Here is a 27,894-nt window from a genome sequence, read left to right as displayed (position 1 = left end):
TGATCGTAGAAACCTTTTTTTTTTTTAAGATGGCTGTGTACCCACCTTTCTTTTTAAGAGCTTTTTAATCCAGCTCCAGCTCAAGCTTTCTCTAGCATTTTCTTTTCCTGCAGTGAAACAATAGTCATATACATAACTTTTTTTTCCTACAATTCATTCCTTCCAATCCCCAGCGCCCTTGTTACTCTCCTCTAAATTGTTTTCAGCTCAGAACAGAATTGGGGTCACTCCTAGACTCACCATGATAGTGCTAAAGGTTTTATTATTCAAGGAGACATTGATTTAGCATAAACGTTAATATTGAACCGGCACTAAGTGTTGCAATGGAGTTTACTGGAAAGAAGGAAATGGTGAAGAACTTCAGTGCATATTGATTTATTTTTGCACAAGAATGTCTTCTCATTGTGTGGTTTCATCACATGAATGTGTGGGTAAAGGAAGTTCAATTTTTGGAATCAAGCATGTGACATCATATTTGGATTTCATAGAAAAAAAAAAGAAACAAGTATTTCCTTATTTAACAAATATGTATCCCACCTTGATGAGTTGCAAAATAACAATGAAAAAAGCCATCAGTGGAAAACTGCAATGAATCACACTGATTACACACAATGAACAGCTATATAAACAGCACCATTCTGATCTGCAAGCAGGGAAAGCCAGAGGCTTACAGTACATGATCTTCACAGACAAAGAACCTAAAAGGAAAAATGCAAAGCATCACATTTTTTGTAACATTGGCCCTCACTTTCCTAGTCTTTAGCTTTTCTCTCCCAGTACCCCTGGAAACACCGAGCACAAGTTTCAGTGACCAGAAATTTGCAGAGGTATGTAACACTTAATTTTTTTCATAGGCATCTTGTCCTATCTTGTCTCCATCTATATATCTGCACTTGGCCCCTTGGCTATGTGGAGGGGCATAATCGAATGGGGCACCCAAGTTTTCCTGAGGGCGTCCTCGCAGGACGTCCCTGCAAAGGGGTGGGGAAACCCTTATTATCGAAACAAGATGGGCAGCCAACTTTCGTTTCATTAATACGGTCGGGGACGCCCAAATCTCAGCATTTAGGTTGGCCTTAGAGATAGTCGTCCCCGATTTTCGGCGATAATGGAAACCGAGGACGCCCATCTCAGAAATGACCAAATCCAAGCCATTTGGTCATGGGAGGAGCCAGCATTCGTAGTGCACTGGTCCCCCCTCACATGCCAGGACACCAACTCGGCACCCTAGGGAGCACAGTAGTGGACATCAGAAAAACCTCCCAGGTGCATTCTCCCTTACCTTGTGTGCTGAGCCCCCCAAAACCCATTCCCCACAACTGTACACCACTACTATAGCCCTTAGGGATGAAGGGGGGCACCTAGATGTGGGTACAGTGGGTTTGTGGTGGGTTTTGGAGGGCTCACATTTACCAACACAAGTTTAACAGGTGGGGGGGGGGGGTCGCCCAAAATCGGCTTTCGATTATGCCGATTTGGGAGAAGGACGCCCATCTCCTTATTTGTGTCAAAAGATGGGTGCCCTTCTCTTTCAAAAATAAGCCTGATGGTAAGCTGTACTGCAGAAAATCAGTAGCATCATATCTATGTTATTTGAATGTTCTAATGCATGTTTATTAGATGTTTCGTTAGTATTATGCTGACATTGCATTATATCTCTGTTATTTGAACTCCAGTGCTGTTAAATGTGTGTACTTTTAATACTGTTTCATGGTAGTCTTATTATTAGATCTTAATTTGTTATTCTCAAGTTTACCTCATTAATTGTATTTATGTTTATACATTCTCATTGTAATATTGTAAACAAATTTGTAAGTTTTATATTAAATTGTACCTGCTGTACACTGCCTTGGGTGAATCTCTTCATAAAAGCGGTTAATAAATCCCAGTAAATAAATAAATAAAATAAAAACATGCATATTTGTTATAGTGCCTGTCAAAAGCCCCATTATGGATAGAGGCTCTAATTGGAAAATGGGACATGCAGGTTGGGACATTTGCATGTCCCCTGATATTTTCCAAAAAGCTCTGCTCAATGTGGAGCCCTTTGCAAAAGAGTCATAAGAACTCCGGCTAATACATGTATATTTTCTGGCATGTACAGGGGGAACAGTCATTTCAAAAGAAAACACTGGGCCAGTACTCAGCGGGAGACGAACAGTTAGAATGGATCTTAACTGATTGTCTCCTACTGACCAGGTCATCCCCAGATTATCAACAGCACATAACTGCATAATGCCGCTGAAAATCCAGGGAGACCACTGAGGCACCCTCTGTTTGGTTATGGTACAGTCCATGGCTGGAGTCAGGGCACAGACTGAATTTATCAAGTTACCAGTTATATTTAGATTACTAACTGAATAACAAAGTGGATAAAGCAGTGGCGTTCCTAGGCTGCCTGACACCGGGGTGGATTGCCGATGCGCCCCCCCCCCCCCCGGGTGCAGTGCAGCCCCCCCCACCGGCAAAATTACATCCCCCCCCAGGTGCATTTTTACCTGCTGGGGGGGTGCCGTGCGCCTGTTGGCCGAGTCCGCTCGTTCCCTCCCTGCTGCTCCCTCTGCCCCAGAACAGGAAGTAACCTGTTCCGCGCAGCGGGAGCAGCAGGGAGGGAACGAGCGGATTCAGCCAACAGGCGTGCGGCACCCCCTCCCCCCAGCAGCGTACACCCTTGGTACGCCACTGGGATAAAGTCAGGACAGCAAAAAGGTTGACCTAACTATGTGTTTTTATTTATTTATTTATTTATTTATTTATTTATTTATTTATTAGTAGGATTTATTTACTGCCTTTTTGAAATAATTCACTCAAGGTGGTGTACAGTAAGAATAAATCAAACATAAGCAAAAGACAATTACAGCAGCAGTATGGGCATGCACACAATTTACGTATTCAATTTAACTAAGTAATTAGTGCTAATAATTGGGGCACTAACTATCAATTATTAGTGCTTACTGGCAACAATTGAATTTACATGTGGATCTTCCTAGTTGCTATTCTGTAAAGATGCACACATAACTTTTTAGTGTGCCAGTGAAAAGGGGGTGTGGACATGGGAGAGGCCATTCACTGGAGATCAGCACCTAATTTAGCAGTGAGGATTTATACCAGGTTTCAGTTAGTGTAAATCCTCATGCCCAAAATCTCAGTGCTAAGCACTATTCTATGAACGGTGCCCAACTCGGAGCACCATTTATAGAATATCGCTCAGTGTTTATTTTTTTCTGTGCCCAAATTCGGGCGCCCTGTACTGAATCTAGTCCTATCTGGATAGTGCCGAGGCAGTCCAGGGGCAGAGCCAAGGTAGAGCCAGAAGTTATCCAGGTACCATTGATATTCAGCACTGGTACCCAGATATATATCCGACTCTGTCTACTTTGTCCAGATAGTTATCTGCTTGCCCTGGGGGGACATCTTGCCTGTCTGGTTTTCAGGATATCCAACATGAATATGCATGAGATAGATTTGCATAGAATGGAGGTAATGCATGCAAATTTAATTTGTGCATATTCATGGTGGATATCCCAAAAACCTGTCTGGCTAGGTGTGTCCCGAGAAATGGGTTGAGAACCCTTGCTCTAGTGGCTTGTGGCTGTTGCAATTATGCTGCTGTTGATATCTTGTCCGTTTCCTTATGTAATCCAATGCTTATTAATGTTGTCTGTTTTCTTTTATTATATATGTTGATTTGTGATCCTCCTAGTTGTAGGCGGATAAGAAGTTTTTCAATAAATAAATAAATAAAAATAATCTGATGTGACTTGTAACATATTTTACATTTTATTTCTTTTGTTTATTTTTTACTGCTTGTTTTAGTACATCTATGATTTCTATTTTGCATATTTTTTGGATAACTTTGTGTAGTTGAATTGTTTAGTATCCCTTCCAGTTTTTATTTATTGTAAACTACCCATAGCTAATTGGTTGAGGCAGTATAAATATTTTCAGTGTTACACTGTATTATCCTTCTCAGGCATAAGTTCATAAGCTGATGGAATACAAAACTAAATACGTGACTAACAGTCCCTCTGTTCCCCTAAATTTCATATCCCTACCTGTAGCATTTTCCTAGTTAAAGGGGAGGGAACACGCAAAATCTTTCATGCGATCTGCTATCTGAACAGGTTAAAATTAAAGAAGGTGTCTGAAAAGAAATTTTGAAACCTATAATTACTTTTTATGTAGGATTACCTAAACAACTTCTATCAGATGACCAATAAAGCACTTAAAAATGTTTTTGAAGAAAAACTTAAAGAAATGCAGAAATTCTTTGGCCTCATCGTAACAGGACACCTGAATCCTAGCACCATAGACATAATGAAGAAACCCAGGTGTGGTGTCCCTGACATGGCAGACTTCAGAGCATTTCCTGGAAGGCCAAGATGGACTCGCAAGCTGATAACTTACAGGTGGGCTTAACAAGATCCTTTTGAGTGCATTTCATAATTTATGAAAGAATCTAAAGGCCTCATTAGTTTATTTATCTGCTTATCTTACTGTAGCTAGGTTAGTGTTACTCTTTTGCAATAGATTTGGAACAATTAAGGAAGTGAGACCAATTATGTTCAAAAAAATGCATCTAAAATGATTATATACCTATTTGTTACCTGCATGTGGACAGTAATAAACATACTGGTTCTTTTAACTCTGTTGCTCAAGGAGTTTTACACTTGGCTGATGTTACAATATTAGCCCCTTCCTTCAGTCAAAGACTCCGCTCACAGGGAATGCTGTATTGTTTCAACTGGAGGATAGATAAAAATATTGAAATACAAGATGATACAAATCCCGTGTTCCACTCCGTTCTTGAGCTTACAGGTATAGGTGAGAGCTATACCTCATCGATCCTTAGGTCCTTCAGATAGGGGGGAAGACTTGCTTCAAGACCCTAAAACTCTGGACTCTCAATACTTTCTGCAGAAACCATAAATTCAAAAAGGTTTGGGGGTTCTTTCAAAATAATAAGTTTACTGGTGTACTTGTGAAATGGTTATAATCTGGTACAATGTACATATTCTGGCAACAGCCATATGGAAAAAGAAATCCAAAATTATCATAATGCTACAATTCACTAGTCAGCAACAGCAGGTCTTTCATCTGTCCTCAGGATACTCTTTAGAAACCCTCCCAGATTTTGGAGCGCCTTTTATTGGCACCTGATTTCAGTCAAGGATTCTCTCTTTTGACATAACATAGCGTTAAAGAGCTCTTGCTGCCAGTCTGTACACTGGAAAATCTCCAGGTTTTACATTCCTGGAAGCATGAACTCCTGGCTGTAAATTCACCCTTTCTTAACATACTGATGCAAAGATTGATCAGAACAGAAAGGATGGGTTTACTTCCTGTTTCAGAAATCTGTACTTATTTCAGAGTTCCCCACAGCAGCTCCAAAAAGTCTCTCCACCTGGAGTCACTCACTATGAGCTCTGAGCTCCTTCCTGGAAGACAGCCATAAGGAAAGAACAAAGAAACTTATGTGCTCCTTCACCATATTGACTCTGCTCAATATTTAAAAAAAAAAAAAAACCTCTGATGTATCAGGATTGGTAGCATAAAGTTACTAATTGGATTTCTGCCAAGTACTTATGGCCTGGATTGGCCACTGTTGGAAGCAGGATACTGGGCTAGGTGGACCATTGGTCTGACCTAGTATAGCTATTCTTATGTTCTTATCATTACAACTATGAATAAGGAGACACCTAAAGTTAGGTGACATTTGTATGTGCAAAAATGTGGAAATACTTTTAAAACAAATAGGAGGAAATATTTTTTCACTCAATGAATAGTTAAACTCTGGAACTCTTTGCCGGAGAAGGAGGTAACAGCAGTTAACGTATCTGAGTTTAAAAAAGGTTTGGACAAATTCCTGGAGGAAAAGTCCATAGTCTGCTATTGAGACAGACATGGGAAGCAACTGCTTGCCCTGGGATTTGTAGTATGGAGTGTTGCCACGATTTGGGTTTCTGCCAGGTACTTGTGACCTGGCTTGGCCACTGTTTGGAAAACAGGATACTGGGCTAGATGGACCATTGGCCTGACCTAGTATGGCTACTCTTATGTTCTTATGCAGTATTTTAGTGACTAATTTGCATATGTGAACACATACTCATGCACATGACAATAATCTGGTTACCCACTCTTCTGAAAATACGCATATATCTTCAATAGTGCATACTTTGTAGGTGGGCATTCACATGGTCGGAGTCTGGCCAGGACACACTCTTAAATGTGTATCTCCTGAATCTAGGCATAATCATTTATACCAGCTCCATGGCGAACATCAGTGCTCGCACTTAAATATGTATGTGTGTGCACACCTGTTTTTTTTTTGTTACATTTGTACCCCGCGCTTTCCCACTCATGACAGGCTCAATGCGGCAGGCAATGGAGGGTTAAGTGACTTGCCCAGAGTCACAAGGAGCTGCCTGTGCCAGGAATCGAACTCAGTTCCTCAGGACCAAAGTCCACCACCCTAACCACTAGGCCACTCCTCCACTATACTAGTTATACTAGTTATACTAGTACTAGCCGTTAAGCCCATAACAACGGGCTAGTTTTTTATTTTCCTATGGCCTCCCCCCATCCACCAACCCTGCTCTGTCCTCTGCCCTCCCCCCATGTCCAGCAACCCTCCTCTCCCCCCTCCCATCCGCTCCAGCCACCCGTGTCCATCAACTGTTCTCTCCCCTACCCTCCAACCTCGGGCTTCCATCCATGTCCACTCATCTCCTAAGTGTACCGCGATTGTGACCTCCCCTGCCCTGCCGTTCCCTCCACCACCATTTCACCCCCCCCCCCCGCTACCGCTGCCACCCTTGACCCCCCCCCCCCCCGGCGTCGCCCCCCCCCTCTTTCCGCCATCGTCATGTCCTCCTTCAGCTGCTTTCGTTACCTCCCGTGCTTCCTGTCATCAGTTCGCCTCCATTTTCCTCAGTTCCATTCCGCCCCTTCCTTCCCTCCTGCTCCTCCGATTTCCATGCCCATGTCCAAGACCTCCTCCCTATTGGGCTGTACTGCTGGTGGAGGTGGTGCTTGGACTTCTGTATTCTCAACGTTCGGTCTCTACTGCGCATTTGCGGGTGAGTTGGTCACTTGTCATTTATATGTTTGATTCTATAAAGGAAATTAGGTGCCTACTTTGCTTTACAGAATAGGCTCCACATAGGTGTCCTCTAACCACCAGATTCTTTATAGATCACCCAAAGTTGGTGGCAGAAATTTGGACATTGATCTGTGATCCATACGTAAACTAATTAATCAGGTATTATTTAGCATTTATTAGAGTTACATGTGGATGTGCCCTGCACCCTATTCTATCACATGTGTGCCTAAATTTTATGGTGCACAACCCCAAAGAGTGCAATGGTCATAGGAAGGTCAGGGGTGTTAATACAATGCAAAAAGAGACAAACCCAAATCAATAAAAATAATACACTGTCATGAGAATCTGGGTTACCAAAACATCAAACATATATCAATGACTTTTCATCTATTATTCAATTTTTCAATTTGCAATTTAATGTTCAGTACTACTAATAATTATGTTTCAAAAAAATGGAGAAAAAGACCTCAGCAGCCTTTTTCATGCAGATCAGATGATTTGTTGTCTGCTAGACCTTAAGGTTCCTTTTATCATTCATTGGTCCTTAAAAACCCCATTCAAACATTTTAATTCTTTTTACTTTTTCAAGATTTTTCAAAATTCTTCAATGCAAATAATAAAACGCTAAACCGCTATGCAAAAGAAAAATGACATCTTTTTCAATCATAAAAACCTGCCGGGGCCCGTTTCACCATCATCATAGGCTTCCTTGGGGGTTATTTGTCAGCATAGCAGAAAAAGTGTAGTTTCACACCGCACTCATGCACCGGCTTAGCCGCCGCATCTCAGCTGATTCGGGGTGTTCCCAGGATGTAGGCGCGATGTTATAGAATTAGGTCATTTTCATGCCTAACTGCCAATAGTTGGGAGCCCACATTTACACCAGCCTTTGGCAGGTATAAATGCTTGCGTCCAAAGTTAGGCATAAGATGCGTGCTAAGCTATTATTCTGTAAATGTCATTCCATGCAGAGAACCCTTTGTAGAATACTTCCTTAGCACAGATCATCCCAGCACCTAACTTTGGGTACCACTTACTGACCCTCTGGGAATTGCCTGCAAATGTTATACTGGACACATACACTTCAACTGGTTAAGTTATTTATTTATTTATTTATTTATTTATTTGTATCCCACATTTTCCCACCTCTTTGCAGGCTCAATGTGACTTACAATGTATCGTTACTGGTAAAAGATAAATTGGGAGAAAACAGTTAGTGTTGCATACAGAGTAGCGTAGTCAAAATTAAGCAAATAGGTATAAATAGAAAACAATGCTGATAATAGGTAAGGCGGAGACGCCATAAAGAATAGCGTAGTCGAAATTTAAACAAGCAGGTATAAGCAATAACAATGCTGATAGTAGGTAAGGTGGTGATATGATGCATTTATAGTTGCTGATCTTGTTGGTATGCCTTGTTGAAGAGGTGGGTCTTCGGGGATTTGCGAAAGTTAGTTAGTTCATAAGTAGTTTTTAAGTTGCGCGGTAGTGCGTTCCATAACTGTGTACTCAGATAAGAAAAGTTTGACGCATGCATTAATTTGTATTTTAGGCCTTTGCAACTGGGGAAGTGAAGATTAAGGAATGTGCAGGATGACCTTTTAGCGTTCCTGGGTGGTAGGTCTACCAGATCTGACATGTAGGCTGGGGCATTTCCATGAATGATTTTATGAACTAGGGAGCATATCTTGAACGCGAAGCGTTCTTTAAGTGGAAGTCAGTGTAATTTTTCCCTTAGAGGTTTAGCACTTTCATATCTTGTTTTTCCGAATATGAGTCTAGCTGCGGTGTTCTGGGCGGTTTGAAGTTTCTTGATGATTTGTTCTTTGCATCCAGCGTAAAGTGCATTACAGTAATCTAGGTGACTAAGCACTATTGACTGTACCAGATTGCGAAAAATGTTTCTTGGGAAGAAAGGTCATATTCTTTTTAGTTTCCACATTGAATGAAACATCTTTTTAGTTGTATTTTTCACATGACTTTCAAGTGTAAGATGTCGATCAATGGTGACTCCAAGAATTTTCAGGGTTTATTTATTTATTTATTTATTTATTAGGATTTATTTACCACCTTTTTGAAGGAATTCACTCAAGGCAGTGTACGGTAAGAATAAATCAAACATGAGCAATAGGCAATTACAGCAGTAAAAATATTCAAATAACAATACAAAGTATGGCATAGTATACTACTTACAATGTCAACACAATAGGTAATAGAACAAGGGTATAAGCAAAGATGGAACATATAAATAGGTAGGAGAGTAAGAGGAGATAGAAAATAAGGGGACTAATTTAAAGAAAGTTGCACATGAGGTCAGAGAGATGATTAAATGTTATCTCAGCTAGGGTAGGAGTGGATAAACATGTCCTGCTGCAGTATGTGCAGCCCGTGTCACTCCTTGTGTGTGTGAGTGAGACTAACAAGTTAGTTACTTCTTCCATTAAAGGCCTGTTTGAAGAGCCAAGCTTTCACCTGCTTCCTGAAGTAGAGATAGTCTTGTGTTAAGCGGAGCCTTTCAGGCAGTGCATTCCAGAGTGTGGGTGTCTATGAGTCTAGTCATAGTAATTTCCCATTCCACAAATAACTTTTCCTTGTCTTGTCCTCTATTTGTTGCAGAATTCTCAATTTCACTCCTGACTTGTCTACTACAGATGTAATTGAAGCAATACAAAATGCTTTCAAGGTGTGGAGTGATGTGACGCCACTCCAGTTTAGGAGGGTTTCCAGCGAAGAAGCTGACATTCTTATTCGTTTTGCATCTCGCTGTAAGTCTGTCTATTCTCTTATCTGCAGAACACACATGACCCCTGATATTTCAAACTAATTTGTTAAAAGTGGCACAAGATATCATCAGATAAAAATTAGCACCAGTTAAAGCCATTTATGGCCTATCATTGCTTGTTAACACCAATTAGCTCCTCATTATTAAATTAATTTGCACACACAAATTTGCATGCTCAGCGTAAATTTGGACATGCAACTTTACAGAATTTGGAGGTCTATGTATAAGGGCCCAATCAATGAATTTTCAGCAGTACACCTTGGCACTATCACCTTAATTCTATATATAGTGCTCAAAATTGCGTGCACAAATTTGGGAACATGCCCAAATTGTGCATAAAATTTAATTGCTTAATGAGCCAAGTTGCACCGATAATTAAGTGCTAATAATTATTGGTGTTAATTGTGCACGTCTTTATAGTTGCTGTTCCATAAAGACGTGCACATAAATTTTTCCATACAGATCTGGAAAGGGGGTGTGGCCATGGAAGGATACTGGGCTTGATGGACCTTCCGTCTATCCCAGTATGGCAATGCTTATGTGCTTATTGTTGCTAGCTGTAGAGCCATTAGCAGTCATCACTGTGCATAAATTCAGAGCAGCTCACTAATCAGACAGCAGCACTGAATATACAGAATGGGGGCAATTCTACAATTGGAATGCCCAGTAAAGCCTATTCCATAACAGCACCTAGTATTTAGGAAGCTGTAGAGATGGCATAAATGCAGGTGCTTAAACATGGCAGGAACGCACAGACTTATAGTTCTCTATAAGTTACATGCATAGCCAGAAAACCAGCCCATGTCCCTTCCATGCTCTACCCATGTATGCCTCCCCCCTTTGCATGTAGACGCTATGTAAGTTAGGTGCACCGTTACAGAATAGCTCTTAGGTGCCCTGGTAGCACTTACACAGGTAAGTGTGCGCATACAAGTGTCAGTGCTAGTATTCTAAACATTTACCCCCAAGGAGTGGGCACCTAGGTTATAGAATTGTCCCTCACATGTTTAAATGTTGTGGCTGGGCTTTGAAACAAATGCTGACTGTAGCCATTTGAATATTGCCCTAACTATTTTTTGAAAAGGTGTGCAAGTCCATTTAATTTTGTTTTGCAAGAAGGCATGAGGTGGGAGCAAATGGATATTGTTCCCACCCCACTCACCACTAGAGACCCCCAGTAAGTCTAGGGACTGGGTCAGGGGGTGGGGGTGGGGGGGTCTTACACCCAGCAGGGCTGATGTGCAAGCCTTGGCCCTGGAAGGACTCGGGGAGACTGCCACATGTCGGCCACCTCCCCACATGTGGGAGTCTTCCCCACAAGGAGAGGGTGAGTCTGGGGGCCACTCTACTGGCAGGAAGGGGGGCCTGGGTTTGTGGGTGGAGGCCACTATGACTGCCAATATATATGTGTGGGTGGGGATCTATGACTGCCAGGGGTTACAGGCTTTGTGCAGGGGGCAATGCTATGGCTGCCAGGAGCTTTGGGTGATGTCGGGGGTGAGAGTTAATGACTGGCAAGACTTTGGGTCATTGGGGAGGGAGGTTCTGGTGTGTGGTGAGAAGGAATAGTGTTGGGATCCCATGCCTCAGAATTTAGCATTGCTCCTATTACAGGCACTTAGTCATGCCTCGGAGCAGGTCTAAATTTTGACATTTGATTTTTCCTCTACAAATGTGGATTCACAATGTGAAATATGGAATGCACACCTGGATGGTGGTCCTACCCTGACTACTCTTCTCCCTGCCCTCCCCATACCTCCTTGCCATCTAGACATACTTGGCTTCCCCACATCTGAAAGACCTCTTGTATACATGTTTTTTCAAATGTCTGTAGTCTCTAGACATTTAAATGCTGCCATTAGATGTTGGGAAGCTTCTAAAATAAGGACTTTTATGTGCTTTTATGTGCCCAATGCACACTTAATATATACCATTCTTACACTTAAATCCCACAAACAAAATGTAGTTGGTCCATGAGGATTAAGTCAAACTCTACATACTGTCTGTTGAATTACAAACACAAGATGATCAAAAATATGAAGTTGGAGCACAGTTCATATTAACATATCATGGACTAATTGTCTTTATGGTACATGTCATGAGAAATGTGATTTATTTCTCTTCTAATTTAGCTCATGGTGATTCCTTTCCATTCGATGGGCCAGGAAATATCCTAGCTCATGCCTTTGCACCTGGTTCAGGAATAGGTGGCGACTCTCACTTTGATGAAGATGAGAAATGGTCAAAGACTTCAGCTGGTAAAACTATTCTACTCTCAGTTCCATAAATCAGTTTTAAAGAATCAACCTACACTCTTGATTGTAAGCATTATGACGCTCATAATCATTCTACCATCATTAAGGCAAACTTCAGACATAATTTTTGCCCATAGGGGTATGTCATGATAATCAGAGCAAATAGTTTTTGCTTCGATTAGTGCCTAAGGCAAAGTATCTGCACAAATTTGCATCTGCCTTTGCTACAGGTGCTTTCTGAAGACAAAAGTATATGCATAGTTTTGATTATTCAAAACTATGCACATATTTCCTTGCTCTGACCTAATCTCACCCTGGAACACCTCCAGAACCCTACAGGCAAAAGTATATATCTTGTGGAACACATTCTTTTACCTGCATGTAACCTCTATTGGGCTAGGGGCCCTTGAAGCTGCTATCTACAGGTTATTAAACAACCAAAACCAATAAAGAGTAAAAATATAGCTCTAAGGTTTTACAGACATACATAAGAGGGAGCAGTAAAACCAAACAAGCTTCTTATTCTAAAGCTACCTCAGAAGAGTATCAGAAAAAAAATATAAGGTTATAGGGCTTCTTATGGACATTCCATTACAAGACCAAACCTCAAATCTTATATATTCAATCATTTACTCTTCTGAATTATTTTATATATGAAAAGCAAAAGTGTCTTCACTCAATCAGCTTTTTATATCAAGTGTCATCCAACACAACTCCACCATTTCAATATCCAAAGTGATCCCAAACTTTTAGGAGAACTTAGCTTGATCCTACAGTAGCTGCCAAGTATGTATTTTATTTCAGTCAATGTCCACAAAGGAAACAAAAGCGTTGAAGTGCAAACATGGTGCTTCAGAAATCACTGTCTTCCTGCATCTGGACAATTTATTGGGGTCATATTTCATCTTGATCTACATAAAATATTGAGCAATATACGTGCCCAGAGTCTAGGTGCTTTCTAGCTCTTCATTATCCAGATCCATCGAAGATAGTATATGAGATTTTTTTCAAATTGTTTTGCATATCAAGTGGCCAGTGACTGGAATGAATTGCCTTTGGACATTAGAGCCCAAGATAATTATGTCTTGTTTTACAAACTACTGAAGACCTTCTTGTTTCAAAAATATTTGGGTCATTAATTGAGAACTGAGTTTTGTAATTGTTTCTGTTTGTTATATTTCTTTTTTGTAATGTTCCTGGGTTCTCCCTAGCTCTCTTTATTGTGTAAGCCACACTGAACTCTGGAGGTATGGTGTGGGTTATAAATGTCATATAATAATGATGATAATAATAATAATATGTACTTGGCACCTAATAGTGAGCACCAAGTTATAGAAAGGTAAATTTGTACCTGAGGCAATGGAGGTTTAAATGACTAACCCAAGACTACAAGGAGCAGCAGTGGGATTTGAACAGGGCTTCCCTGGGTGTCAGCCCAGTGCTCTAACCACTAGGCTACTCCTTCAGGTTTTGTTTTCTACTTTGGTTCCCCAGAGTCCTGGATAGATAAATCTATAGGTTTCCATACTTAATCCAACACCTATCCCTTTTCTGCATGTCCTATTATCAAGATTTGCAATAATCTGAACAGCAACTAAACCTGGCATCCTACATCCCTGTGGCCTTGTTGGAAGATATGTGGCTATCACCACCTACATGCAGAGACCCAGTTGGTTTCTGGGGAGTTGTGGTCTGCTGATTCCAATGAGGCTATCCTCTCGCCTGAGGCATTGCTAGGCCGTACTTCCTTTCTTATCATCTCTCCCTTATTTTTATTCTTCAGCAAATGAAGGAAGGACTATTTGTAATTCTGCACCTTCCCAACCTTGTTCCTACCACTGTTCTCAATATTTGTCCCAATCATACTTGAATTCTGTCATAGTACTGGCTTTTTTTCAAAAGGGTTTTATCGTCTATGTCTGTGGCAAAATCCTTTGGAAATGCTTAACCAACACAGAAGATTAAAATGCACTTATGCACAAGAAGAAACTTGAAGGGCAATTCTATAACCTAGGTGCCCACATTTACACATCCTTTGCCCCCGTAAATGTACAGAATACCCTGTTTCCCCCAAAATAAGACATCGCCTGAAAATAAGACCTAGTAGAGGTTTTGCTGAATTGCTAAATATAAGACCTCCCCCGAAAGTAAGACCTAGCAAAGTTTTTGTTTGGCCCCGATGGGACATGGACACAGAAACCTTAATTTTTTTTGCTGCAACCCAAAGACGAAATAACATTAAAGAAATGCAAGAAACAAGACTGAGGTGGAAAATCTATCGTCCAGCGGACTCCTACCATCCTCCTTCACGCTTTTGTGAAGATGAACTACCGGTAAGTGAGCCCGGAAAGAAAAGAAACACCCCCCTTGCAGAAATAATGAAAGAAAAGAAAATGAGTAACTGAGCCCTTTTGGCGCTGCTCCATCGCCCAAGAGCTAAGTCAGACTAGAAGGATGGAAAGTGTTGCGAATGTACAGGAGGAGCGCATAAAGCGCCACCAACGGGGAACGGAGCTACTGTAGAATTTTTTTTAACGTTTGTAATACGGTAGGGATGATCCTGCACCCTAAGCCCTCTAACAACCTCCCGAGACCCCCAGCCAGAGCAGCCCAGCCCCACATTCCATTACCTTCCCTAGTGCATACCCCTCCTCCATTCCCAGCCCGGCCAGGGCGGCTCTGCTCCGCTCGAGTCCTGCGGTCACTGTGGGCAGATAGGCGAGCCACGGCCTACTCCTGCAGGATACCACCCCCCACTTCAATACTATTCCCGACCGCCACAGTGCCCCTACTACTCCCGAATAAGACATCCCCTGAAAATAAGAACTAGCGCATCTTTGGGACCAAAATTTAATATAAGACACTGTCTTATTTTCGGGGAAACACGGTACTAGCAATTATGCACATACGTAAGTGTATACTAACCTGTGAAAGTGCTATTTTGTAATGGCACTTCTAACTTACAGAGAACATAAATGCTGGGGGTATATACATGGGTGGAGCCTGGTGAAGCATGGGTGGGGCTCCCAAATATGCACATAACTTACATCTCTGCTGCATTTACATGCTCGCAATTTCACCAGGCCTATGGCTGGTAAACGTTGGTGCATAAATGATAGGCACACTGATACTGAGTTACGCTAGTATTCTAGAATGGAATCTGGGTATTCAGGTTCCATTATAAAATGGGCTCCTGTGTCCTCAGGTGCAAAATTCTACAGCTTTCCCTAAGGGAATGACATTCAGCGGGTAGCAGTTTAAAAGCTGCCGACAGCTGTGGGCTGAATTAAACCCAGATATTCAAAGCCAGGCCCAGAAGCGGAGCCAGGATGAGGCAAGTTGACGGCTCGGGGGGAGTGAGAGTGGACTTCCGCTGGCGCCGGTGCACATTTTCACTGCAACAGGACGAAAAAAATAGGTGCTGGCGCTGGCAGAACTCCATTTGGGGGAGCAGCTGCTCCCCTGGCGCCCCACCTGACTACGCCACTGGCCAGGCCATGTCTTCAGCAGTGATATTATTACTACTCAGTGCTTTTTTTGTGCCGGTACGCAACGGTACGGCGTACCGGCACCTTTTTTTTTTTGCTCCCCCCGCCCCGTGACGGACGCAGTGCCAGCCCCCATTTCCGGCCGCTGCTGCTTCTCCTGTTGAGCAGCAGCGGCCGCTACACAAAGAAAAAGATTAAACAAAAACTTCAAACCTGGCTGAAACGCAGCACCCTGGCACTGTAGACAGCCATTAGGCATTGGCTGTTGCCCCGCAGCCGCTCCTCCTCTTGCCTTACGTCACTGCGCTCCTCCGGGGTCTTCCTCCAGGGGCAGTGACGTAGAGGCAAGAGGAGGAGCGGCTGCGGGGCAACAGCCAATGCCTAATGGCTGTCTACAGTGCCAGGGTGCTGCGTTTCAGCCAGGTTTGAAGTTTTTTTTTAATCTTTTTCTTTGTGTAGCGGCCGCTGGGGGCTGGTGCCGCGGGAAACGTGGCAGGGAGAGGGAAACCAACAGAGGGAAGGATTGGGTAGAGAGGGGAAAACAGATGGAAGGATGGGGAGAGAGAGGGAAAAACAGATGGAAGGATGGGGAGAGAGAGAAAGAGGGAAAACAACAGAGGGAAGCATTGGGGAGAAAGAGAAAGAGGGAAAACAACAGAGGGAAGCATTGGGGAGAAAGAGGGAAGGATTGGGGAGAGAGAGAGAGAGAGAGAGGGAAAACAACAGAGGGAAGGATTGGGGGAGAGAGAGAAAGAGAGAGGGAAAACAACAGAGGGAAGGATTGGGGGAGAGAGAGAAAGAGAGAGAGGGAAAACAACAGAGGGAAGGATTGGGGAGAGAGAGGGAAAACAGATGGAAGGATGGGGAGAGAGGGAAAAACAGATGGAAGGATTGGGGAGAGAGGAGAAAAACAGAGGGAAAAACAGATGGAAGGATGGGGAGAGAGAGGGAAAAACAGATGGAAGGATTGGGGAGAGAGGAGAAAAACAGATGGAAGGATTGGGGAGAGAGAGAAAGAGGGAAAACAACAAAGGGAAGGACTGGGGAGAGAGAGAAAGAGGGAAAACAACAGAGGGAAGGATTGGGGAGTGAGAGAAAGAGGGAAAAACAGATGGAAGGATTGGGGAGAAAGAGAAGAGGGAAAACAACAGAGGGAAGCATTGGGGAGAAAGAGAAAGAGGGAAAACAACAGAGGGAAGCATTGGGGAGAAAGAGGGAAGGATTGGGGAGAGAGAGAGAGGGAAAACAACAGAGGGAAGGATTGGGGGAGAGAGAGAAAGAGAGAGAGGGAAAACAACAGAGGGAAGGATTGGGGAGAGAGAGGGAAAACAGATGGAAGGATGGGGAGAGAGAGGGAAAAACAGATGGAAGGATTGGGGAGAGAGGAGAAAAACAGAGGGAAAAACAGATGGAAGGATGGGGAGAGAGAGGGAAAAACAGATGGAAGGATTGGGGAGAGAGGAGAAAAACAGATGGAAGGATTGGGGAGAGAGAGAAAGAGGGAAAACAACAAAGGGAAGGACTGGGGAGAGAGAGAAAGAGGGAAAACAACAGAGGGAAGGATTGGGGAGTGAGAGAAAGAGGGAAAAACAGATGGAAGGATTGGGGAGAGGGGAAAAACAGATGGAAGGATGGGGAGAGAGGGAAAAACACAGATGGAAGGATTGGGGAGAGAGGGAAAAACAGATGGAAGGATGAGGAAAGAGAGGGAAAACAGATGGAAGGATGGGGAGAGAGAGGGAAAACGGAAGGATAGGGAGAAAGAGGGAAGACGCTGGATGGAAGAATGCAGAAAGAAAGAAAGAGGGAAGACGCTGGATGGAAGAATGCAGAAAGAAATAGGGGAGACACTGGAAGGATGGGGAGAGAAAGCAGAGCTGCTGGATGGAAAAGGGGAATAGAGAAAGACTGGAGAATAAGAGGAAGGGGCATGGGGAGAACAAGGGTGAGGAAAAGATGAAAAGCCACAGGTAGATGAAGGAAATTAAAGAATGGATAGTAAGAATGAATTAAATCTGGACAGAGAGAGAGCCTGAAAAATATTGAAGAAAGCAAAGAAAAAGGAGACAAAAATGACAAATGGCACAGAAGAGTTAAGCGAAAACAAAGGAAAGGAGAATCACAGACTGGGACCAATATGGAAAGAAAAACAGTCACCAGACAACAAAGGTAGAAAAAAAAATCATTTTATTTTCATTTTAGTGTTTTTAATATGGCCAATTTGAGAATTTACATTGGCTGTCTTATTTTGCACTGGGTATACTACTACTACTACTTAGCAAATCACGTTATTTTTTTCTCCTATAGTACTGTAATATTTTCAATGATGTCTGTTTATATGCGCCATGGCTGGTATAGGGGGTGTGGTTAATGTGGGTGTGGCTAACATAGGGGTGGAGCCATATGTGGTGACCCCGCCCATAATGAGTACCGGCACCTTTTTTTCTACAAAAAAAGCACTGTTACTACTACTAATTATTTCTATAGTACTACTAGCTGTACACATTATATACAGCTACTTTTGCTGTACCTAGAGGGCTCACAATCTAAGTTTTTGTAACTGGGGCAACAGAGGGCTAAGTGACTTGCCCAAGGTCACAAACAGCTTGTAATCCGTTGGGTTGGTCGTGAGCCCTTGGGCCCTGGCCGAGGCCAGCAGGGCGCCGACCCAGGCCAAGGGGAGACCGACCCACCACCGCACACCCCAGCTACACAATACCCCCTAAGCTACCCCTCCCCCCAGTCCCTCAGGAAGAAGGGAAATAGGCATACAGGCGGGCCTCGCGGCCGAACCGGAACCCACGCAGACAGAGCCACTCGTGCGAGCCTCACGGCTGAACTGGAACCCAATCACACACAGGGAGGGGTGAAAGAACCCAGAGGGCCCCAAGATGCCAGACACGCGCTGAACACCAGCAATAGGGCAGAGGGGGAAACAAAGGACCAGAGCGGGCCACGCCCACGCAGGGGACTAGCGCAGGACAGGGGAACTAACACAGCAACCCCCTCCCCACCAGGGTAGGAGCCCCAGGCAGAAGCCAGAGGAACCAAACACAAAGGAAGGCAGAAAGCCTTTGCCTCAAACCCACTGTAGACAGAGGCACACAGAACATAAAGGGTTAAGCTTGTAGAGCCAGCAGAGAGAGAGTGCCATAAATCAACAAACAATCAGAGAGAATGCTTCCCCTCCCGAGAGGGAGTGGGGCCCATCCAAACAAACACACTGGCAGAGGCAGGAATACAATACACACAGTACACAAAGGGTTAAACTCACTGAGCCAGCAGGCCAGGACACTGGGAAGAGAAATCCTTAAAACAAACAAACAAAGGAGAACGCTCTCACTCAGCCCAGAGCCCCGGAGGCTGAGCAATGCCCAGCCCCCACTAAACAAACGAGCAGCTGACCCTGATTACAGAGCTAAGCGCACACACACACACACACAGCAGCAGCTAACCCAGAGGGAAGGAAAAGAATACTCTAAATCAACACAGATCCCTGTCAGAACCTAGAGCACGTTCTGAGAGAAACCTATCAGGCTTTCCTGTTACCACCAGATAAGTAACGCAAAAGCAGAGAAACTCTTCAGCTGCAGGCTAAAGTACTATCCCCTGACGTCAGCACAACCCCTGGCAGCCAATCAGAAGAGACGTCCCCCCTCCCCCTCAGCCAAACCGGCAGAATCATAACATCATTGTGGGTGATATCCCGACGAAAAGTTCAGCTTTACTTCAAGGGCCCAATTCAGGGCTCTCCAGAACTTTGAGACAAACTGTACTCCTCGATCAGAGGTAATAGATTCTGGCAGACCATGGAGATGAAAAATAGAGCTGATGAAATACTGTGCCAGCTTCACCGCAGAAGGAAGGGTAGGCATGGGTATGAAGTGGGCCATTTTAGAAAACCGGTCCACCACTACCAAGACAACTGTGTGCCCTTCAGAGTTAGGCAGATCCGTAACAAAGTCCATGGCAATGTGGGTCCACGGTCTCTCAGGTACCGGTAAAGGCATCAGCAACCCCTGGGGTCTCCGACGGTCAGCCTTATGCTGGGCGCACTCAGGACACGCAGCCACAAACTCCTGCACATCCCGATCAAGTGAAGGCCACCAATACTGCTGGGAGATGAACCGCTTGGTTCCCAGGATCCCGGGATGTCCTGCCATTCGAGAGGCATGCCCCCATTGGAGTGTCTTTTCTCTCAGCCGGGGTGGCACAAAGGTCATACCTGCAGGTACTGCTAGCGTCATCGCGGGCACAATGACATCAGGTTTAATTACATACTGCAGGGGTTCTTCCTCCAGGTCAGCCTCCATGGACCTGGAGAGGGCATCTGCCTTGATGTTCTTCTCCGCTGGACGATAGGTCAGAATGAAATCAAAGCGGGAGAAGAATAGTGCCCACCGGGCCTGGCGAGGATTCAGCCTTCTCGCTTCTCGTAAATAAGTCAGGTTTTTATGGTCCGTGAACACCGTGAAGGGCTCCTGCGCCCCTTCCAGCAGATGACGCCATTCTTCCAGGGCCAATCCAATGGCCAAACAGAACGAGTGAACCAATGCTTGAAGCAGTTCCTACGGATGTATGTCAATGAGCACCACAACAACTGGAGTCAGCTGCTGCCTTGGGCAGAATTCGCTCATAACAACCGAGTGAGCTCGGCCACGGGCGCGTCGCCCTTTTACATCGTATATGGACGACACCCGCGGATACCAGCCCCCTTGAAAACCAACTTGGATGTCCCGGCAGCGGTTGATGCGGTGACCTCGCTCCAAGCAATTTGGTCATCAGTTCAGAAAGCGCTGCGAGTGACCTCCACTCGTATGAAACGCCAAGCGGATCGGTCTCGCAGAGTGGAACCGCACTTCCAGCCTGGCGACTTGGTGTGGTTGTCCACGCGTAATCTTCGTCTGAAGATTCCCTCCTCCCACTTTGCACCTCGATTTGTGGGCCCGTATCCCATTGTGAGGCAAGTGAATCGGGTCTGTTATCAGCTAAAGTTACCACCTACATTACGGGTACATAACACCTTTCATGTGTCCTTGCTGAAGCCTGTGATTCTGAGAAAAGGGGCTTTGCCCGCGTTGCCTACTAGTCCAGCCATCTCAGCCTCCCAGGGGGAATACGAAGTCCGGGATGTCTTGGATGCAAGGCGCTTCCGGGGACATCTCCAGTATCTCATTGCGTGGATGGGATATGGACCGGCAGACAATTCCTGGGAGGACGCTACTCATGTCCACGCGCCAATCCTAGTCAGACGGTTCCATCGCCTTTTCCCTCACAAACCTAAACCTCGTGGACGGGGTAGGGGGGGCCCTTGAAGGGGGGGTGATGTTATGATTCTGCCGGTTTGGCTGAGGGGGAGGGGGGACGTCTCTTCTGATTGGCTGCCAGGGGTTGTGCTGACGTCAGGGGATAGTACTTTAGCCTGCAGCTGAAGAGTTTCTCTGCTTTTGCGTTACTTATCTGGTGGTAACAGGAAAGCCTGATAGGTTTCTCTCAGAACGTGCTCTAGGTTCTGACAGGGATCTGTGTTGATTTAGAGTATTCTTTTCCTTCCCTCTGGGTTAGCTGCTGCTGTGTGTGTGTGTGTGTGTGCGCGTAGCTCTGTAATCAGGGTCAGCTGCTCGTTTGTTTAGTGGGGGCTGGGCATTGCTCAGCTTCCGGGGCTCTGGGCTGAGTGAGAGCGTTCTCCTTTGTTTGTTTGTTTTAAGGATTTCTCTTCCCAGTGTCCTGGCCTGCTGGCTCAGTGAGTTTAACCCTTTGTGTACTGTGTGTATTGTATTCCTGCCTCTGCCAGTGTGTTTGTTTGGATGGGCCCCACTCCCTCTCGGGAGGGGAAGCATTCTCTCTGATTGTTTGTTGATTTATGGCACTCTCTCTCTGCTGGCTCTACAAGCTTAACCCTTTATGTTCTGTGTGCCTCTGTCTACAGTGGTGTTTGCTGTAGGTAGGGTGGTGCAGTGTGCACTTCTGACGTTGTGTCTAGTTTCCCTGCTTGCTTTTGCTAAGGGCCAGGTTAGTGTTAGTGCAGTGTGCACTGGTGACTGTGTGTTTAGCTTTCCTGCTTTTCCCTTTTGGTTCCCTTCTGTTCCCTCTTGGTTTTGGTAGCATTGCTGTGTGTAGGGCTTTGGAAGCTCTGTTGTTGATAGAAGTACTTCAGGGTTTGGTGTTGTTAGGAACACTGCAGAGTTTGCTGTTAGAAGTACTTCTGATGTTTGTGCTATTAGGAGCATTGCAGTCTTTGCTGTTGGTGTTTGGTGCTTTAGAAGCACTTTTGGCTTATGTGTTAGCTTCCCTGTTTTTTCCTTGTGGCTCCCCTGTCTTCCCTTTTAGTGCTAGGAGCTCTTCTGGTTGCTTGCCAGAGTAGTGCTTAGGAAGCACCTTGTTAGTTGTATCTGGCTTGCTAGAGCAGTGCTTAGGTAGCTGGTTAGTTCTGTGTTTAGCTTATTAGTGTAAAGCTCTGCTTGTAGCTTGGTGCTTAGTAGCACCTGTGTTAGCTTTGTGTTTAGTTCCCTGCTCTGTTAGTTTAGGGCTTAGGAAGTCCCTTTCTTGAGCAGGGCTTAGGAGCTCCTGTTTAGTATAGGGCTTAGGAAGTCCTTTTGTCAGTTTACTGTTAGGAACACTCCTGCTGGTTTAGGGCTTGGGAGCACGTAGATCAGTTTAGGGTTAGGAGCACTTCTGTTTCCAGTCCTGGTCCCTATGTCACCCGGTATCCAGTAAGTCCTGTCGGCTACTCGAACCCAGAAGCTCAACTCCTGGGGGGCTTAGTAGCTAAGTACAGGTGAAGCTGGGCGGACCAGTCCAGTGTGCTCCAGTCCAGTGTGTTCCGGTCCGGTGTGTGTTCCAGTCTGGTGTGCTCCAGTCCAGTGTGTTCCGGTCCGGTGTGTGTTCCAGTCCTGTGTCCTCCAGTCCGGGGGATTCCAGTCCATGTGTTCCGGTTCGCTGGGCAGTGCCTGCAGTCCCTGCTGGTGTGCTTACCCAGTGTTGGTTGGTGGGTTTTGCCTGCTGCTGTCGCTCCTCGGCAGCAGCCCAAGGGCTCACGTTTGCTCCAGAGCCCGGCCCCGCGGGCTCTGAACCTGAGAACCTGACACAGCTGCAGTGGGAATTGAACCCAGGTCACTAGGATCAAAGCCTGCTGCACTAACCATTAGGCTACTCCTCTATTCAAGTGCTGGCACCAGCATACTTAACTGGACCAATTTCAATTTTGACGTGCATCTGAAAAATATTTTTGTTTTCTGGCGCGCATAATGGACACACGGCAAGTGGCATTTGATGCGCATAGGTCATTACCACCCAGATTCTTTACCGCTAGGTCAATGGCTGGCGGTAAGGTCTCATACTCAAAATGGACGTGCGACAATTTTCATTTTGCCGCACATCCATTTTCGGCAAAAACAAAATGAGGTCTTTTTTACAGGCGAGATAAAAAATGGATCGGTTCACACCCAAAACCCGCACCTACACTACCGCAAGCCATTTTTCAGCGTGCCTTTGTAAAAGGACCCCTTAGTGCTTTACTAGCAGAAACCTTAGTTTATTGGACCCATCCAGGACTGTCCCCTCAAGGTTCCCAGTGGTGGTAAAGGCAACCAAAGACCTTCTGCAAACCCCAACACTAACATTTATTAGCTCTAAACTCCTCCCCTACTGTCATTCAACAACCAAGAACATTTCCCTCAGCACTTTCCCACAAACACTCCCCTTAGGGCTAGTTTCTCATACCTCCATTACCAACCAGTTCCCTCCCCCCCCCCCCCCCCCCCCCCCAATGATTCCAGGAAAGGGATACAACCACTCTAGTAATCCCCATTATAATGGGGTATTACACAGCTTTGCCCCAAATCTACCCCCAGACTCCCCAGCACTGATCAGATTATGCCAGAGCAGTCGGAGCTGTTATTCGATGGAATCAGCCAGTTTAGTGCTGCTGAATATCGGCAGACAGCTGGCTGAGCCTCTCCTGCTGAGTTATCATTTTCAATATTTACCCCTAAATATAAATGTTTTCAGCTTGTACTACAGTGTGCATCATATAATCACAATTTCAAAATTGAACAAAAATACAATATGAATTCTTAATACATTTCTAACTGAATTATTTTATTGGTTCCCTAGGATTCAATTTATTCCTTGTTGCCGCCCATGAATTTGGCCATGCTCTGGGACTGGATCACTCTAATGTTCCTGGTGCTTTAATGTTCCCTACCTATAGTTATGTAAATCCAAGCAAGTTCCAACTTTCACGGGATGATATCAGAGGAATTCAATCCCTCTATGGTAAGTCTGTAACTATTTCACGTTTTTATAAACAATATGAAGAGAGACTGAAAGATTTTTCATATCCTTAAATCAGAAAAAACTGATGTAACACATCAACAGTAAGAGAATATGCAACACATTCTTGGTTAAAATTTTCATGGCCCCTTCAAGAGAACACCATGACATTTAGGTCTTCATTGATGAGTGGCTGTGTATTTGAAAAGGTAGCTGTGAGATGTTCCGGGTAAATAGCAGAGTTTAAGGGATATAAGGGGTTGAGCGTATGTGTGTGTGCATGCACACATGTGCATGTGCATGTATGTGTGTGCGTCTGTCTGTCTGTCTGTCTGTGGAATAACATAGGATATCCTACACTCTCGTGCACCCTCTCCACTCCATTCCACCTGACCATCTGATCCCTCCTCCATACTTTCTACACACTTCAGCTTGGTCTTTAAGGGCGTCTTTTACTAAGGCGCTCATGTTTTTAGCATGAACTAGAATTGTGGGTTCGCTAAATGTTAGAGACACCCATAGGAATGCATTGGCGTCTCTAACGATTGGCGTGTCCACAATTTTAGCGCGCAACAAAAACATGAACGCACCTTAGTAAAAGACACTCTTAGTTACTTTCCTTCCCCACTCCCACATGCTTATCCCCACCCATTGTCTTTCCCTGTACTTTTTCTCCTACTCACCTCCCCCCAACATTCACTCAATGATCTCTCTCCAACTAACTCTCCCACTCCCATTCTCTCTTTCCGTTGACCCCATCACAACCTCCTCCTATGACCTTCCCCATGAGCTCTCCATTCACTCTCTCTCTCTCTCTCTCTCTCTCTCTCTCTCTCTCTCTCTCTCTCATGCTCTTTCTTTCCCCCTCCACTCATTCATCCCCATGTTCTTTCCCCTTCTACTGTACTTACTAATACCATGCTTTTCTCCCACTATTCACTCACTCCCATTTTTTCTCTTGCCCCACAACTCGCTCCCATTGTCTCTCTTCTCCAACGCATGCCCCCCCTCCCCAACATAGACACACACACAACCCAAGTTTAAAAAGTGAATACGGCCAGTGAAGGGATCAGGTCAGCAGAACAAAATTATGGGCCTGACCTTGATTTCCAGCACTGGGCAGCTATTTTAGCTGACTGGATAGACAAGTGAACAACAGTCTTAAATGTAGGATCATGAACTATCTTTATAAATTTAATGGCAGATTTTATTTTAATATTAGCCTTATCATATTTAACACAATTCTACATTCAAAAATGGATGAAAACATCTGAACAGTACTTTTTATTTAATCCCATAGGACTTGTCTAGTCTCTCCTAAATAACTATTCCGCACGAGACAGGCTATTACACTGTTATTCTAGGACCTGTATTCTGCATCATTCCTGAGTTGTGCAACCAGTTGACTGTCACCATTGGATTTCTATCTATTGGTTTCAAAAAGGTGCTTGTGTTGGCTCAGGAGGTATTTGTTTCTGGTTCCTGAAGGTTTATGCCTAGAAATTTTTTATATATATAAGTAACCACAAAATTCCACAGCAAGAATGACTCTGTCTTGGCATTTTACCTATTCCCTGGTTGTTGACAAAAGCTAAGACAAAGACATTCTTGTTGTCGAAATTTGTACACATTGTCACTGATATAGCTGCAAGTGAAACTCTAGCCAATGACTATTTTCTGTATATAAGTGGTTATGGACACGACATAAGTTAGCACACAACTTAAGTAGCTGCACACTCTTTTAGAACTGCAGACCTACAGCTTGGATATCAACAAAACTATTTTTAAAGTTTGAGGACACTTATCTGTGCAAATTGGTGTAAGAGCTCACCAATTTGCACAGATAAGTGTCGTGTGCTTAATAAGTCATTATGAAAGTAACTAAGGAGCTGTAACTATATGTATGTTCACGAAGTATGTGAAAGAGATATAGGTAGGTGGGGGACGAGTCTATGATTAAAATACATACACGAGCAAAGATTCACCATGGAGTGAAATGAAAATAGCCGTGTTTGGTTATATGAGACTCCACCTCACATAGTTAATTTACAAAGCTGACTCGTTCAACATTCTCTGCTATTTTGTATCAGTTTGGAGTATTTCTGGGATAAGCAGCATAAAATGTATTGAGATTTCTGGGATCTTGCCAGGTATTTGTGACCTGGATTGGCCACTGTAGGAAACAGGATGCTGAGCTCCAGCGTTAACCCAGCAGTAACTGTGCAGCACTGGCACCTCCCAGAACTAGAAATTTTTTTTAAATTTTCCTGGCGCCAGAAACAGAGCATGCCAGAAGCCAGAACTACCGCCAGGCTCCTGAGCGAGCCCTAGGGCCACCGAGAGGGGGCAGGGGGGGCCAAAATTCCCCCGTGCCCAGCTTCTAAGTGGGGGCCCAGGCCCGGTAAGCTTCTTCCTGCCTGCCTGCTTCTGAGTCTGTCTTTTCCCCTGCTCCTGCGAGTCCTTCATGCCACCTAGGACCCAGATGATTGCATTAGCGCGATATCGTGTTAATTAATGCAATCGTACGGGTCCCGACTCCTGGCACGGACAGGAGCAGGAGAGTACATACAATGGGAGTAGGCAGGCAGAAAGAGGCTTGCTGACACCGGGCCTGGGCCCCCCCCCCCCCCCCTCTTGGAGGCAGAGACTGAAAGATAAGGGGCGGGAGAGAGCGGCAGCGTGAGTGGGGGGGCAGCGTGCAGTGGTCTGGTTCTGCCCTGGGCCTAGCTGTCTCTCTCGGTAGCCCTGGCGAGCCCCACAGTAGGGCCAATTTGCTGTGTGCAAACCTGGCGGTAGCCCTACCTCTGGGTAGTAAAAGGGCCCCTATATTTTGCAGAATAGAGATTTAAACCAGATCATCCTTCCAGATATAAGTGAAAGTATCTTTCTATATTTTAGATTTCCCATCTACTCTTGTGCAGTATCTGATATCTATTTCTCCTGTTGTATATAAAAAGCACCTTATTACAATTTATTTGTCCCCACAGGAAGGCGAAGAAAATGAATCCTTAAAGAACAAACTACTAAACAGAATAAAGTGTTTACAACTGTTTGATAAATAAATATCTTGAGAAAAGATTCTTCTACATCTTGCAATGCAGTGGAAGAGTCAAATCAGTGTGTTACTTGAATTAGAAAATTTCTCTTAAGCTTTTTCTTTAACATCCTTTACCACAGTCATCCTAAACACTGGCACAATATTTCTACACAAATAAGCATTTGCAAGCAAGAAGATTCACATGTCTTCCCGCTCTGTGAGAGATACTGGACTGTATCACTTCCCAGTGGCCTCATTTTCACAAGTACATTTATCCCACATTTATGTGGGGAAAAAAGCGTCTTATGGTAGTTTTCCTGTTTGTGCACGCTAATCTCACCTAATGCACTTTAGTGAAAGGTTCCCTTAGTTAAGTGAGCATATAAGCACAAAGAATTGTTTCTTCCTATGCCTGTGATTTCAGATTTTATTATATTTCTTTGTTTTATATTTTTCTTAAACAAATAGAACTTTCTTAAGTGAAAGCCTAAAAGTTTTAAAACTAAGGATTTGGGATTTTTAGTTATGTGATTTAATAAAGCCATAGACTGATTTTTAAAGAGACCGAGGGGGTCTTTTACAAAGGTGTGCTAGCATTTTTAACATGCACTAAGTTTTCACACGTGCTAAATGCTAGAGACACCCATATATTCCTATGAGTGTCTCATATAATGAACACTTATCTCAAGCAAATGAATAGAAGTGCCCGATAGGAGTTCCCTGTTTCACCATTCCAGCTGCTTCAGGAGAAATCTACAATTTGACCGCAGCTCTCGAAATGCTGTCATTCATCGGTTTTCAAACAAACGGCTTGCCTAGTGGTGTTTAAACCATTTGTCAGCCTTGCATATCAGGGCATTAACACATATTTTAAAGAACAGAGGCACAGACCTTTGTATGCTTAATTCCGCAAACACTGTATTTGTAACCAAAATAAAACTTTCAACTATGTGCAA

The 27,894-nt window shown here is 44.2% G+C and overlaps 1 protein-coding gene and 1 long non-coding RNA gene across 3 annotated transcripts; one reads left to right on the top strand and one right to left on the bottom strand.

Annotated features, from left to right (window-relative positions):
• Positions 1–236: 236 nt before the first annotated feature.
• LOC115467867 lies at positions 237–2,539 on the bottom strand. The gene is made up of 2 exons (XR_003941776.1): positions 2,499–2,539; positions 237–698 (listed from the first exon to the last, which is right to left on the bottom strand). It is a non-coding gene; the product is annotated as an uncharacterized LOC115467867 (long non-coding RNA).
• On the top strand, positions 625–27,894 carry MMP7 (matrix metallopeptidase 7). Of its 2 annotated transcripts, none has more exons than XM_030199361.1 (6): positions 625–827; positions 4,186–4,409; positions 9,719–9,867; positions 12,017–12,142; positions 23,743–23,904; positions 26,889–27,894. In XM_030199361.1, the coding sequence occupies exons 1-6, from the start codon at positions 711–713 to the stop codon at positions 26,903–26,905; spliced, it is 795 nt and encodes a 264-aa protein (XP_030055221.1). In that variant the 5' UTR covers positions 625–710; the 3' UTR covers positions 26,906–27,894. The 2 variants fall into 2 exon arrangements, with proteins under 2 accessions (XP_030055221.1, XP_030055222.1); XM_030199362.1 differs by lacking the exon at positions 625–827 and adding an exon at positions 2,670–2,709.

The sequence above is a fragment of the Microcaecilia unicolor genome, chromosome 4 (assembly GCF_901765095.1).
Source record: "Microcaecilia unicolor chromosome 4, aMicUni1.1, whole genome shotgun sequence".
In the NCBI taxonomy this organism is placed as follows: Eukaryota; Metazoa; Chordata; class Amphibia; order Gymnophiona; family Siphonopidae; genus Microcaecilia; species Microcaecilia unicolor.
Note: the sequence above shows the minus strand (reverse complement) of the source record. Positions and strands in the feature narration are given on the sequence as shown.